Source organism: Schistocerca nitens, chromosome 6 (genome assembly GCF_023898315.1).
Source record: "Schistocerca nitens isolate TAMUIC-IGC-003100 chromosome 6, iqSchNite1.1, whole genome shotgun sequence".
In the NCBI taxonomy this organism is placed as follows: Eukaryota; Metazoa; Arthropoda; class Insecta; order Orthoptera; family Acrididae; genus Schistocerca; species Schistocerca nitens.
Genome location: NC_064619.1, coordinates 717,280,312 through 717,296,512, shown reverse-complemented (window position 1 = coordinate 717,296,512; position 16,201 = coordinate 717,280,312). Strand labels below are relative to the sequence as shown.

Here is a 16,201-nt window from a genome sequence, read left to right as displayed (position 1 = left end):
AACAAACAATGTGGCCACTCGCAACTATGTTTTTTCTCCTGCGCTGCGGGTTATGAGGTCATCTTGTTCTCTAATCCTGCTGTTTTATGAGACTGGCAGACTTGTTTTGCGTTTAATTACGTTCAACATACCATGATTGTGTCACGTGCGCGTAGCTATTGTACTGCATACAGCAGCAGGAATATTAACTACTTTATAATCGAAGTTTACCGAAAACGAACGAGATTAAGCAAAAAAATAAAATTATCCGGGTATGTTACGCCGTGTTTGAAGAAGTGAAGTCACAAAATATCACCCAAAGAACTTCCTCACTGCCATAATAAATTTAATTCCTCTTCAAAACAATAGGTAGGGTTCATTCCAAAATGTTAATTTAAAACATATAGAATTAAGACTTAAAAATCAGATTCCTTGGTTTTTCCCGGATTTTTAAAGACGGGCAAAAATCCCTGTTATTTCCCGGTTTTTTAAGATTCTTGGTGCGGTAGACACCCTGCTATAAGCGATATACCAATTTCCAGAGTTCTGAGGTAACTTTCGGAGAGTACAATTACACGAAACTAAGAGTCGCGAAAGTGGGAAGAAATTTCAGAAAATTCCAACCTGCAACCTGTGTTTAACGCAGGATACTTTCCAGTGCCTTGCGTTGGGGCTTGTCGATATGCACGCGTTTGCATACCGCCCATGGTGACTGCAGAGAACATTTCAGCTAGAATAAAGTCACTCGTTCACAAGCTGACCATACCCACTGCCAATAACTCCAACACTGTTCCAGAGATCTTAGGTAGCACTGGAAAATAAAAGAACGTTGAGTAAAGACGACATGAAGACAACGACCCTCTACGAAGAAAATAATAAGAGGTAGACTGTCTTTCTCGATTGGTAGCAGAATCGACTCAAGGAAACAGCATTTTCCCCAATTATATACTAGTATAGCCATTCCCTCCAGACGTATCACCACAATTTCAGTGAACAACGGACGTGCATGACCTCGACAACTCAGCCTATGATACAATATGTTTGTTAAAGGACAAGTTATGACGTTGACATACCAACATAATTGTTTGAAAATGTATTTAGTGTGGAGTATGATACCGGACGGCTTGAATGCACTTTCACATTGTTCTGTTCCACTTTGCTTTGACCTCTTTACTGATATCCCGCATCTGCACTTTGAAGACTGAGCAGTTGTGCAAAATTATGAGGTCGGTGAAAAACGTTTGTTGTTCAGATCTTAAATATTTTGGCTTTTCGTCGTATTATATCGATGTTTTGTTTCTTCGTCTTACCCCAGTTCCTCTCTTAGAGCTTGAATTCAATTTAGTCTCTTGGTATGACGCGCAGTTTTGAATGCGAATAGCTCATATCGCTGTTTTTGGGATGTGCGATTTATATTCTGACATTTTCGTGCGGCTTTGAGCGTTCGAGGTCACGAACTTTATTTTAAATGAAATACCGATAATAGTGAGCGCTCATTTCGATTTCATATCCCGAAAATTGGGACATTCTCAAAGCTGTGACACTTTTTTGCTATCGATGTTCTAAAATCACACACAAGGACTTTTAAAATTTCCGGACGAATGCTTTTAAAATTATGTAATTTTCTAAATAGGAATTTGTTTCAAGTGAGGCTGCAGCGAGTGGTATTGTAAACATATTATTGTTGTTATTATTATTTTTATTATTTACTGTTATATTTTAATATTTAATACATTATTACTATTGCTGTTATCGATATTACAGTGTGGGGAGCAGGGGGAGAAAGCACAAGCTGTGAGACACCGTCCGGAAGACAACAGGGAAACCGCGATTTTCGGGATATCGTATGTAGCAAACACAAGCTACGTTTTCGAGAGATTTATGTTTTCAGGATCTGCGCTGGTAGTGACTGAGACGGTCGTTTTCTTGTAGGTGGGTCCTAGTGTCTGAGCTGGGACCCGGTGCTGGGGCGAGACGGGTGGAGGTCAGTGTTGTGCAGCGGTTGCCCGCTGCCTCGTGGCAGTTCTGTTTTAAAGGGAGGCCGTCCTCACAGCTGACACCGCCCACGCTGTGCGCGGGGCCGCGCCGCCCACGCACCCAGCCAGCAGCGGGACACCTGTTGGCGCTGCGAAGGCCACCGGCGTGGGTGTGGCTGCGGCGGCCGCCCCAGCTGAGGCTCCGCGTGTGGGCGTGGCCGCGGGTGTGGGGTTGTTGTGACGGCGGCCACCGCCTCTGCGTTAATACCTCCAGCTCCATCTGCAACGTCTCTCCCCTAGCACTTGACACAACGCGGCTATTACCAGGAGCCAAGAATGAACCAACCGAGTCACCACTGACACTCCACTTCAAAACATTGTCCTTTCGACGATATCCGACCACGCCTTCTAGGTGCTTCAAACCATTTTTTTTTTCAGGCAGTGTACTTCTGGATGCCATAGCAGCTGACCTTTCTTCTGATAACAGTCGCTGCAACTTTTTTTTCTGAAGTTTAAAGCAATATTTGAAGGCCCTATCTAATTTAAGAAAGCTTTATTTCCCGGTGCCAAACTCCTTCTGGTATAAATTTTGCGACGTTCCTGAGTGACAGTCATACAATATTTTTTGAGAGAATACACCGCTGTTTGACTGTATATTTCTGTACATTTGTAGTGTACAATCTAAATTTCGGCTTTCACGCCATTACCGAATATATTGATCTTAGACCATTACCGTATTTTGCTGTGTACTGTGCAGGATGACAAATACGGAGTTCAGCAAGTTTGTTGAACTGTGAATTTGTCATCCTGCACAGTACACAGCAAAATACGGTAATGGTCTAAGATCAATATATTCGGTAATGGCGTGAAAGCCGAAATTTAGATTGTACACAAGAAATATACAGAAATATTTTGTCAAATAGCGGTGTATTCTTTCAAATAATCCTTCTGGTATCTTTCTTGTTTCGGGTACCGTGTCTATTTTCACTTCGTAGACGGGAGGATTCTTAGACCTTTTCCAGAACAGTGTCGTGTCCAGTTCTGGTGTTATTGTTTCGTTATTCTTATTTCTACTACTCTTCATCATAGTCATCTTTGCTTTGTTTACCTTTTAGCAATATTATGAACTAACTATACTGTTCATTTCTTTCATCATATGTTTTAACTCTTCCTGTCAGCTATCCTTAATGTCTACGCAGTCTGCAAACCTTGACATTGTTGCCTGTTTCCCTTGCACATCCATTCGTCCTCTGTAATTTTCTTTCACTCGCTTCAGTGCTTCTTCGGCGCGCAATTTGATTAACTCCAATCCTGTCTTACACCATTATTACCTCGATCTTGTCTTTCTTTCCACTATTATTACTCCTACCTGTGAGCTGTAGATGTTATATAGAGGCTTTCATTTCGGTTCTGAACGGGAAGAAATGCGCTCACGGATGGTTTTCTCCCTTTCGGAGCTTCGGCACAATGATAGTGATGTATTTTGCTTCTATTTTTTCATCTCAGAAATACATCATTTGCCTTTATACTTACGGAACCTAAATTAGGCGTCTCGTTACCTTTTCTACTCTACTTTTGCGGATAACTTTGTTAAACGTCATAAGCTTCCTCTTCTTGTATCATATTCTTCAGTTCTCCCTTGTAAATGATGTTTTGTGATGCAGGTTGGTATTTCTATGCTGGAAAGTTGATACTGTTTTGGCCTCTTTTAATTTTTGAGTCACACCGAAATCTACTTATGTCAGTTGTTAATGACAGCTGAATGATACTGTACCTGTCTGTAGGGTTTGCTAGGTGCCACGCAAGTACATGATGGTTCAGTTAGCCTTCGCGGCGTCCTGAGCATTGCTGTCTTCAAGTTTCTCTCCTTGCTGAGTGGTTCAGCCATTTGTGACGAGTGAGGCACCAGACTGTCGCTTTGCAATGTGTCGAAGTATTGGTTCAACAATTTTTTTATGTGTGCGCAGCGTAGTTTCAGGCCTCGCTCACTTTCTGTGTCGCCAGAATCATGAGCCACGCCCAATAAGGAAACAAAGACATGCACTGCTAGAGACTCGTAAAAGACAGGTATATCAGAAACTGGGAAGAGAACCTGCAACTTCTTTTCTAACGTAAAAGATAAATCATGAATGAAGCACTTGCCGCCGGCCGAGGGAGATATACATTACCGTCCACATCCCAGCTGTTTACTAAAAATACGCCAATATGTCTGTGGCTGTGGAGCAATCGGCACGCTGGATCACATTGTCTGGGAGTGTGACAATAAGTAATTCGTTACAGGGCAAACAGAAACTTCGTTGGTAATATACCATTCCGTAGCACAATAAGGAATGAGGAATTGAGGCATAATCTGAACTTGCTGAGAGCCAAATGTCGGATTACGAACTGCAAGCCTACATGGGCGACACACGACCAATAAGAGGGCATGCATCATGAAAACGAGATGCACCACGGGAGAAGACCCAACCACCACTTCCTCGCTAGGGCACTGAGGAGATGAGCCTTAGAGATGACCAGGAGGGGCAACCACCTCTCTCCTGCACTCTACACCTTGGGTGGCATCACATCACAGCACCTCTGAATCCCGAGTTATATTCAGCAGATGCTAACAACCCAGAAAAAATCTGAAAATTTTTGCTTCTGACGGCAACTGCGAAGTGTGGTATGGTGTAGTGCTGTGTAGTGTACAACAGGTTATAAATTATAAAATTCGTGAAGTAACACGGGGTTCAGAACAGAAGCATCGTAGCATGTACCTTCGGCCTTCCGGAGAATCATATAACACATATGTAGACTTGTTTGATACGAGGTGTGAGGACTTTTCCAATTTCTCGATTTTTTTACTTATTTTACTTCCTTTAAACAGCATAATCCTGAGACATGCTAACACATTTGAAATTTTGTGTTAGGATATGATGTGTTATACAAAAGTTGATTTGTTTTAGCATCTACATAAAAGACTAAAATCTGTTCACTGTCTCGCTGTCAGTGTGGTTGCTATCTAGCGTTTTCTAAAGATATTTAGCTGTCTCCTTTGTTCATACTTGCAATGTTTTGAGATACGTTCTTCAGCTTCTGGGTCAGTTCTGGATTCTGTTAAGGTGTTGGAACCCTCCAACCCTGAAATTCTTAACATTTTGGAACACTTAGTGCAGTTTCGTTCATATCCACTTACACGTATCCTCCTCTAATATTGTCGTTAAGTCATTATTTTCTATTTTTTTTATTAATTTTTATTTAGTATGTTATTTTCTACCTTTACATTTATTCGTAAGCAGATGTTAATTACAGTGCAGTCATGCTTGCTAACTCAAGGAACATCAGAATCAACCACGCGAATGTGTGAAAAATCTCTTGTTTGAAGTTACGTGGCCTCAGTCTATTAAAGGGGGTCATCGTTGCAGCATATACGCTGACGGACCACAGATGTGAGGCTTGTGTTACTGCACAGGGCGGAGACGCTTTCTACGGTATAACTTTATTCGTGAGGTTCTGTTTCACCCAAGGGCAGGTCAACGAAAGAGAGGGAATGATGAAAAACTAACTACACTTCTGCATCGTATATCGGATCTTTTAACCAAATTAATTCGAGCTCTGTGCCAACAGGGTTGATTCCGACATAGTTTTAGTGCGGTTCGCGAAAAGCACTTAAGGGTGACGCCGCGGTTATTCGTTATTCTCTCACCCTATCCGACTAAGAGTTCCGCCCGTAATGCTGTCTGTGTCGATACTAATCTTCCTCCTCAGAAATTCGACGGACCAGGCCTTTACGCTGCTATTTACAGTTGTTTGTGTGTATGACATGTCGAGTATACGGGTTCTTTTGTATTAACGTGGAGGGAGGGGAGGGGGGGGGCAGATGAAAACGCAACCATTTACAAAACCACTGTTTCCAGAAAACCGCATATATCTACATCTGCAACTACGTACATACTTCGCAAGCTAGCGTCAGGTGTACGGCGGAGGGTACCGTGTACTACTGTTAGTCATCCATCCGCAAATGGAGCGAAGGAAAAACGACTGTCTACATGCTTCCGTACGAGCCCTAATTTCTCTTATGTTGTCTTCGCGGTCCTTACACATATTTACATTGGCGGCAGTAGAATCGTTCAGTAGTTAGCAGCAAATATCTGTTCACCACAGGTTCTCAATAGCGTTTCGCGAGAAGATCCATTTGAGATCACGAAGTACTCCCGTGTTCGAATCTCGGTAACAAGGCAAGCAGCACGCTTCTAAATTGCCTCGATGTCTTCTTTTAATCTGACCTTGTACGAATCCCAAACAGTCGAGCAGTACTCAGGAATAGTTTGCACGAGTGTTCTGTACGCACTCTGCTTTGCGGACGAGCTACTCTCCCGAAACTCTCCCAACAAACCAAAGTCGACTATTCGCCTTCCTTGCTAACGTTCTCAGGTGCTCCTTCCATTTCATATCCCTTTACTACTTTACGTGTAGATATTTAATCGACGTGACTTTGTCAAGCGGCAACCACTAATACTGTATTCGAACATTACAGGATTGCTTTTCTACTAACCTGAATTACTTACGTTTTTCCTGCCAGTCATCACACCAACTAGAAATTTTGTCCAAGTTATCCTGAACCCTCCTGCAGTCGCTCATTGACGACACCTCCCCGCGCACCACAGCGTCATCAGCAAATAGCCACAGACTGCTAATCACCATACCTGTCAGGTAATTTATGTTTATAGGGCGCAAGAGCGGTCATATCGCTCCTAATGATATCCTTGTCTCCCGTAAACTCTCGCCGTCCAAGACAACGTACTGGGTTCTATTACTTCTGGGGACCACACCGTGGTTCAGGTCGAAAAAGATCGATTTTCGGTTTTCATCATATTTCGATAGATTAAGGTTTTATTTAAGTACTCTGAAAAGGATCCTGCTGAAAAAAATTTTTTGGAGCATTTAAAGAGCATTTTCCTACCACGTGTGTTTATGTGCCACGCCCACTTTTCTGTCACCCACTTTTCTGCATATATTTTAGATCTTTACATCCCCTACATTGCACGTTAGGGATTTTTTTTCTCCCGAGTGTGTTGGCTATCCTTAGAATGCAACGGTCGGTATTCTTTTGTTTCTGCTTTTTGTAAACAACACGCTTTCAAACACGCGGTTAGTTTTGTTGAAGTGTGATTGTAGTTGTTATAGAAAACTTGCAGGTATACTGTGGGCAATTAGGAGAAATAAAGAAAATCTGGAGGCAATGAAGTGAGATGTTTGGGCCATATTCTTCCATAAGTCCATATGCAGCAGGACAGTTTTAATTAACTGTAAGTAACAAATTTCAAAAGTTTTTTCTTTAAAGTCAATTTCCCACAAACTAAAATTTTCAGTACATATGCCCCATTATATCAGAAACTATCATAGATAAATGAATGAAATTTTCAGAGACTGCATAACATAAAAAGCCACCTCTGGTACTACATTCATTAATATTCCCCCATTACGAATTTCACAAAAAAATATCTTCTGCAGAAAAAGCTTAATATTTTTGTTAATAAATTCAAAAAAGTATTTCTTAAAAACTATAAAATGGATAAAGTAGATTTTGGTATAGTTGATTCTACTAGCATCATGTAATATACAGTAAAAATATTAGGGTCCTGCACCAAATAGTTTTTTCAGAAATGGGTCAAATACTTGCCTAAATTAACATGGGTTAGATAGGCACGGTGTGGTCCCCTTAAGATATCTACGAGCCACTCACGTATATGAGAATCTATTCCGTATGTCCAGGCTTTCGTTACCAGTCGGAAGTGGCGCACCGAGACAAATGGTGGAGTGGGGTGTTCTTATCGTTTCACGACTTTTCTCACATCTACCTTATTATCTTTGTAGCCCACGAACGACAATGATTTTATGTGACCATAGCTAAATATGGCCACCAACTAAAGACAGCACAGGGCATACATAACCCAAATCGCTGTCTATAATGACACAAAAACTCACTCCATTTTGGTAGCGAGTACAAGAGGTGAAAGCAGGTACATGCAGAATGACGTGAGACGTTTCCTCATTTACAGAGATGCCGCAAGAAAACTGTGGTAAAATGAAATACAACTTAAAAGCACTCCGGGGCCAAGCGAGCGTAGTTTCAGCGAAAGTTTGAGGTGTCTAGTATGGCCCGTTATCAGATACAAACGACAAGCAAACAATTTTTAAACAGACGCCACGAAGGACAACTAAACGAGCCGCGGGAGCTTAGGACTGAAACTTCCACGTAATGACAGCAAGAAATACGCTCCTTTCTGAGACGTAATTTAACTTTTTAAAACTTCGAGAAATGAGCGCGTGTAGGTTTGAACAGATTTCCAAAGTTATTCCTGGTAAAAATTAGTATAACTTCTGTTTCCTGCGGAATTAGAATACCAGTTCCTGCGGAATTAGAATACTAGTTACATTAAAAGAGCTTAAACTTATTCAGAAAGGAGCAAATTTAACGATAAGTAACTCGTACTATTATAAATCCATGTAACTAACGACGTGCGTCATCAGTACTTTCCATATTCGTCTAATCCATTACAACCACTCTACGCACGAAACCACAACATGGAGGTGATTTTTTAATGTAAAAGAAGAAATACTGTGCGTAATGCGTGCAGAGGAAATACAGAGTAAGGATTTGCATTCTCGGTGGATTCTAAATTCAAATTAAGCATACATGAGGTGTCTGGCTGTCATCTGCGAGAAGAACTGGGTGATAAAGTGAGAGAAAAGTTTCCACATTGGCGGAGGAAGAGCACAAATTATTACATCAGCGGTAAGTTTTTACTTCATCCTATCGCAAGAAGCAAAAAAGAGACTTGGAAATATATTTCTGTTTGTTTCAAGAGGTAATACAATTAAAGCACTAAGCGCATAAGATCGTATTTTTTTTTTTTAGATAGCTTCTAAGGTACATTGACGGCTTATTACATTAGCATATGACTTGACCGCTTCTCCTGCAACTAAATCAAGTAAATTATTGGCACTTCCTGGAAGATTAGAACCGTGTACCGGTCCGGAACCTAGCCTTTTGCGGGCAGTTCACTCACTTGCTATAACAGCTTAAACTGTGCAGAAGACGCGGGACATATTTTGTGACGTTTACAAAGAAGTGGAGAGAAATATATATATATATATATATATACATATATATATATATATATATATATATATATATATATATATATATATATATATAATGGTTCAAATGGCTCTGAGCACTATGGGACTCAACTGCTGAGGTCATTAGTCCCCTAGAACTTAGAACTAGTTAAACCTAACTAACCTAAGGACATCACACACATCCATGCCCGAGGCAGGATTCGAACCTGCGACCGTAGCGGTCTCGCGGTTCCAGACTGCAGCGCCAGAACCGCGCGGCCACTTCGGCCGGCTATATATATATATATATATATATATATATATATATATATATATATTACTGATAGGGTTGAAGCTGTGAGGATTGCCGTGAGTTGTGGCTCGCCAGCTCACTCGCTAACACCACTGCCCGCCACGCACGGTCCTGAGTTCGAGTTCAGGCCGGGCACACAGTTTTAATGCGTCGGGCAATTTTCAAAACAGTGCACAGAGGTAGATCCAGACTCATGTAAATTATTCTTTCTAACTGTAATCAGGTTTCATTACGTGATTTATTGTATACGTATACAGCTAATATAAATTTTAATGTTGAGTTAAGCACTAAACAAGTTTCGCTGTTATCACCAATCGTATAAAATAGTATTTATGTGTACTGCACGCCACTTACAGGTAAGAAAGAATGGTTAGATCAAACAATGAAAAATCCATGATGGAATAATGACAATGTTACGAAAGGATGGTTGCTCCTCATCATACACCGGAGATGATGAGTCTCATATAGGCACAACTAAAGGACTGTCAAACAAAACTTTCGGCCAAACAGGCCTTTTCATAATATTGTCAAAGAACGGCTAGAGATTTACATTTCCGCAATAGTTACCTAATATGACACTACCATTAGCTCAACTGGACAAGGGGTTAGGGACGGTGTGTCCGAGGGCGGTTTAAGGAACCAGCCGAAAAGTGATTTAGTGAAATATCGAGAATCACAAAGTTACAAGCCTGGTCGTGGATTTTAAACTCCACTGCCCATCATTACGAGTCCAGCAACTGAACTACTGGTTCAGCTCGTTCAGTGTCTACATGTGGTAAAGAAAACGCATGTGTAAGTTAGGACTTAGCTCTAGCAACAGGTACCACATAAATAATTATGGCGATGACGGACAACGAAACGCATCCGTGCAGATGCAGAACGAGTTCGAACTCTTACGGGAATTGGCGAAATGTCGCGAATAATGAGGCAAATGAGCAGGGGCGTTACGCCTACATCAGTAGTGCGTTGTGGTACAAGTTGAGAAACTGGTTAGGATGGGAGGTGTGCTTGGGTAGTCCGTGCGGCTGTGGTGACCTCAGTACCGGATGGTATAGCGGTCGGCACATCTGCCTAATAAGCAAGAGATCAGGGTTCGAGTCCTGGTCCGGCATAAATTTTCAACTAGCCCTATTGATATAAATCAATGTCCACTGGCAGCTACTGTATTTGATTCCTCTGTGTCTCGTTCAAAGTGGCTGCAGGATCAAAATGGTTTCTGTTTTTTTTTTTTTTCGGACAGACACCACATCGGTGCTTGTTTCCGTGTTTAGTATCTGCAGAATGCATTACAACGCCGATACTCGGCATTGTCGGCACGGGTAGTTGACAGCTAACAACCGGGGAACAAAATCCCGTGAGTGGAACGAACTCACCGTGCAAATTGATCTACAGCAAGCGGAGTGTCCGTACCCACGTATACAGGGTGTTACAAAAAGGTACGGCCAAACTTTCAGGAAACATTCCTCGCACACAAATAAAGAAAAGATGTTATGTGGTCATGTGTCCGGAAACGCTTAATTTCCATGTTAGAGCTCATTTTAGTTTCGTCGTCCACCTACGCTCAATGGAGCACGTTATCATGATTTCATACGGGATACTCTACCTGTGCTGCTACAACATGTGCCTTTACAAGTACGACACAACATGTGGTTCATGCACGATGGAGCTCCTGCACATTTCAGTCGAAGTGTTCGTACGCTTCTCAACAACAGATTCGGTGACCGATGGATTGGTAGAGGCGGACCAATTCCATGGCCTCCACGCTCTCCTGACCTCAACCCTCTTGATTTCATTTATGGGGGCATTTGAAAGCTCTTGTCTACGCAACCCCGGTACCAAATGTAGAGACTCTTCGTGCTCGTATTGTGGACGGCTGTGATACAATACGCCATTCTCCAGGGCTGCATCAGCGCATCAGGGATTCCATGCGACGGAGGGTGGATGCATGTATCCTCGCTAACGGAGGACATTTTGAACATTCCCTGTAACAAAGTGTTTGAAGTCACGCTGGTACGTTCTGTTACTGTGTGTTTCCATTCCATGATGAATGTGATTTGAAGAGAAGTAATAAAATGAGCTCTAACATGGAAAGTAAGCGTTTCCGGACACATGTCCACATAACATATTTTCTTTCTTTGTGTGTGAGGAATGTTTCCTGAAAGTTTGGCCGTACCTTTTTGTAACACCCTGTATACGCGCACGGCAATATACTCTCCACGCAGCTAACGAATGAGTACGCAACTCTCGACACGAGTGCAAGGCTAGAGCCGTAGTGGGTTGACTCACAGAACACCGAAATAAGAGAAGTGCAGGTCACAGAAACATAACTACAGCAGCACTCCAAGTGGCGTGGCACTGAACTTTGAATATCAGAAACGTGGCGTGGAAATCCGTGTAATTGCTTTTCGAAATACGAGTAGCAGAAAATTGTATTTTTCATTTATACTTTGTGGGTGGGTCTGGTAGTCTAGTGGTAAAGAGTATTTATTTGTAAAACCCAATGTTGCAACTTCGACCTGTGGCTGTTATCAACGGGAAATTGTTTCTGATTACGACCTTCTTTGCTGAATTTTCGCTCTCGTCCGTAAAAATTGTGTGGAGTAAATGATTCCATGCCATCGGCCTTGCCGCAGTGGTAACACCGGTTCGCGTCAGATCACCAAAGTTAAGCGCTGTCGGCCTGGGCTAGCACTTGGATGGGTGACCATCCGGTCTGCCAAGCGCTGTTGGCAAGCGGAGTGCACTCAGCCCTTGTGAGGCAAACTGAGGAGCTACTTGACTGAGAAGTAGCGGCTCCGGTCTCGTAAACTGACATACGGCCGGGAGAGAGATGTGCTGACCACATGCCTCTCCATATCCGCATCCAGTGACGCCTGTGGATGAGGATGTCACGGTGGCCGGTCGGTACCGTTGGGCCTTCCGAGGCCTCTTCGGACGGAGTTTAAAACTATGATTCCATGTTTGTTTTTGTTTCATACGAAATAAAAACTGGTTTCCTCACGTGGTGTTCTGTGGACTCATGTCTATTTGTTACTGCTTATGAATCCACGTCTGAAATGCTCAATTTAAATGCACTGTAAGCATACTGTTCATATTCTGGATTATTTTTGATACCATCCATTTTTCGTACTCTCGCATTTAATGGAGGCCACCGAAATTTTCACTGAATTCTGCTAAAATGTACTGTTTGTGGTATTTGTAACTAACGTTAAAAAACTTTCTGTTTTATAACAAACAAAAACCTGGAATCACTTTCACTACACAATATTACGGATGCGAGAACACAATCAGAACACGAGTAACACATTTACAACGCAATTCGCAGACTGTAATATATGAGAGAAGTCGTAATCAGAAGCACGCTGTGTTGAAACCAACTTCTGTTTTAACTATGAAAGGAAAACAAACATGGAAGGCTAAAAATCAGCCTATAAGAAAGCGAGATGATGGTCTGATAAACTTGCAGCGCTCCAGGTGGCGTGGCAGCGAACCGAGGGTGTGTTACCAGAAGCCCTACATGAGTTTCACCCCTGTGCTGCTCCGCTTACTGCCGCCCGCAAGTGAACACGTACTTCAGCGGCTCTGACAATATGACGCGACACGTGCGCCCTTTGTGGCAGCTGTCTGAACTACACTGCTGTTCTGCCCATTTCAGCTCGTCTGCCTCTATCGGGACGCCTGTTAGCAGGGATACTACAGTTTGAAATTATTTGTTACGCTATTACCTGGGAATTATTTTATGTGACGTGTTGCGCGCATTTCATGGAAGTCATCTTCCTGTGAGTCATGGAGTTAATGTTCATGTAATGACGAATGGTTAATTTCCAAAGAATATATATTGGCAACCGTTTTTAGCGCCCCATTTGTTAATGGTTTCATGGTTTATGGGCGAAATATTTGCAATCTCCATAGCCGGGTGCGTGGAGGGTCCAGGTTTAACTTCGGATACTGCCATGGATTTTTCCCTGGTGGGAGAATAAGTAATGCGGTGCAGGAAGGCTCTAGAGACTAGCTAAGGATCTACTTGAAGGTGAAATAGCGGCTCCAAGGTCTGTAAACCTGAAAACGGCTGGGAGGGTGTTATGCTGACCCCACGTCTTGCATTCAAATTCAAAGACGCCATATGGCAGAGGATGAGACGGTGCCCGGCCAGCACCGCGTGATTCTCTGAGGCGCGTCTCGCACAGAGGCGACAGGATATGCAACACGACAGAGATGTAATAAAGGCCGCGCGACACGACGCAGTGTATGTTCAGCAGTTGGACATAAGCCTGTGGCCTTCTGTGCTTTGTAAATATTGTAAATTTAATCACTTATAATCGTGACTTTCTTTTCTGAGTGTTAAATATCTGTATTAAAGTAAAAAATGTTTTCTTGTGTGACGTAATGCGAGCCATATGGTAAACAGACAAAATAGTGTAACTCCTTAACTCACAAACTAGTTCGGTAACAACATTGTGTGGACTATGGCGCTGAATCTGCTTTTTTGTGCACAGGGAAGCTGTCTGGCACGATGACGCGATCACCATGCCGCGATCCGCTACGCTAACCAACATTGTATGGAGTCGTCTACTAAATACATTGTTCGTGAAATCTACCCACGAAATGATCCACTGTTGTGAGTCACGTGTCGGAGCTGAGGTCGCTTACCTTGTTGGCCATGGGCTTGTTGTCTGAGGCCTCTGTGGTGATGATGGACGGCTGCTGCTGGCTGTAGGGGTAGTTCTGCTGCTGCTGTGTGTTTGGCTGCTGCTGCTGCTGCTGGCCGCCATACACGTAGTTCTGCTGCGACTGCGAGGGGTTCTGGCCGTACTTCTGCTGCGCCTCGTACTGCTGCTGCTGCTGCGTCGGCTGCGACTGCGGCACCTGGTTGTAGTTGGCGTACTGCTGCTGCTGCTGCTGCTGTTGCTGTTGCTGTTGTTGCTGCTGCTGAGGGCTCGGGTACTGGTTGGGCACCGAGAAGCTCGTCTCGTTCGCCTTGGTCTGCTGCTGCTGCTGGTTGGTCGACGGCTGGTGCAGTATGGACTTCGCAGGAACCGCATCTTCTGGTGGCGGTCGGTATTTGGGGATATACCGAACACGGTCCAGACCTGGCAAACAGGCATCTGTCTGAGAAAGTAACATGGCATTAAACTGTTCTGATCTAGCATTACGCACAGGGTGTAGTTCACACATTATTTTAGTGTCATAAGGAACATGGGTCTCAGAACCACCTGTGTAACAAACAACATTACCTATAAACAATGCTGCAATGTATTTAAAGAATGACATTATGAAACCACCAAATAATCATAAACGTTATTGTACGACTTTTGGCAGATTCATGACAGAGTAATACGCTGAGGTGATAAAAGTCATTGGATAACGATATACACATATACAGACGGTGTTAGTATTGCGTACACAGGGTATAAAAGGGCATTGCATTGGTGGAGCAGTCACTTGTAGTCAGGTGATTCACGTGAAACGGTGTCTGACGTCATTACGGTCCCACGAAGGGAATTAACAGGCTTAGAACGCGAAATAGTAGTTGGAGCCAGACGCGTGGGACATTCCACTTCGGAAATCGTTAAGGAAATAAGTATCCGGAGATCGGCAGAGTCAAGAGTGTGCCGAGAATACCGAATTCCAGGCATTACCTCTTAGCACGGACAACGCATTCGCGAACGGACCGAGAGCAGCAGAGTTTGTGCAGAGCTGTCAGTGCTAACAGACAACCAACACTGCGTGAAATAAACACAGAAATCAATGTGTGGCGTAAGACGAAAGTTTCCATTAGGACGGTGAGGCGAAATTTTGAGTTAATGGTTTGCGGCAGCACGACATCGCCTGGGCTCGTAACTATATCGGCTAGACCGCAGACCACTGGCAAACGATGGCCTGGTCAAATGAGTCCCGACTTCAGTCGGTAAGAGCTGAAGGTAGTTTTGAGTGTGGCGCAGACCCCACGCAGCCACGGACATAGGTTGTCAACAAGGCGCTGTGCAAACTGGTGGTGACTCAGTAATGGTGTGGGCTGCGTTTACATGGAACGGACCGGGTCCTCTGGTCCAACTCAGCTGATCATTGACTGGAAATGGATATGTTCGGCTTCCTGGAGACCACAGCCAGCTATTCATGGACTTCATGTTTCTAAAAGATGACGGAATTTTCGTGGATGAAAATCCCTATCTTACTGTGTCACAGTTGCTTACGATTGGTTTGAAGAACAGGCCACACAGACCGCCCGACACGAGTCCCATCGAACATTTTCGGACTTAATCGTCAGTTCGTGCACAAAATCCCACAACGGCAATACTTTCTCAATTACGAACGGCTGTAGAGTTAGAATGGCTCAGCTTGTTGTGCAGGGGACTTCCAGCGACTTGTTGAGTCCATGACACTTCTAGTTTCTGCACTATGCCGGGCAAAAGGAAGCCCGACACGAGATTTTGAGGTATCCCATGACTTGTGCACCTCAGTGTACACTGTCGAGTTCTGCATGTGTTGACCGCTGGAAAATGTATGATATTAATAGCTGTGTCTGCATAAGACAGATGCTGCAACTAGTGAACAATAATGTATTTGGCGCCAGGGAACATTCCTTAAAGCTGATTTGGTGTTAATCCGGGACGAAGATGATCGCTTAACCAAAACTACTTGTTTCGAAAAAAAATATTAATTGCAACAATTTTTGCTAATTCCACAATGTTGTCCTTTAAACAACATCAGATTTCTTCCTCAACACACGGTACAGGATAATAAGGTCATCAGGGATAAAATACAGTGAGTGGAAAGCTATCTGTTGTTTGTATCAAAACAAGATTGCAGCTACAAGGATCAAAGAGCA

At 43.2% G+C, this 16,201-nt stretch overlaps 1 protein-coding gene and 1 pseudogene across 1 annotated transcript in view; one reads left to right on the top strand and one right to left on the bottom strand.

Moving 5' to 3' along the window:
* LOC126263155 (junctophilin-1) overlaps nt 1–16,201 on the bottom strand; it is a 948,615-nt gene that overhangs the window by 258,759 nt on the left and 673,655 nt on the right. The window contains exon 7 of the mRNA XM_049960189.1: nt 14,023–14,462. Within this exon, the coding sequence (XP_049816146.1) occupies nt 14,023–14,462 (440 nt within the window). The remainder of the gene's footprint in view (nt 1–14,022; nt 14,463–16,201) is intronic.
* LOC126264079 (5S ribosomal RNA) lies at nt 11,987–12,104 on the top strand (annotated as a pseudogene).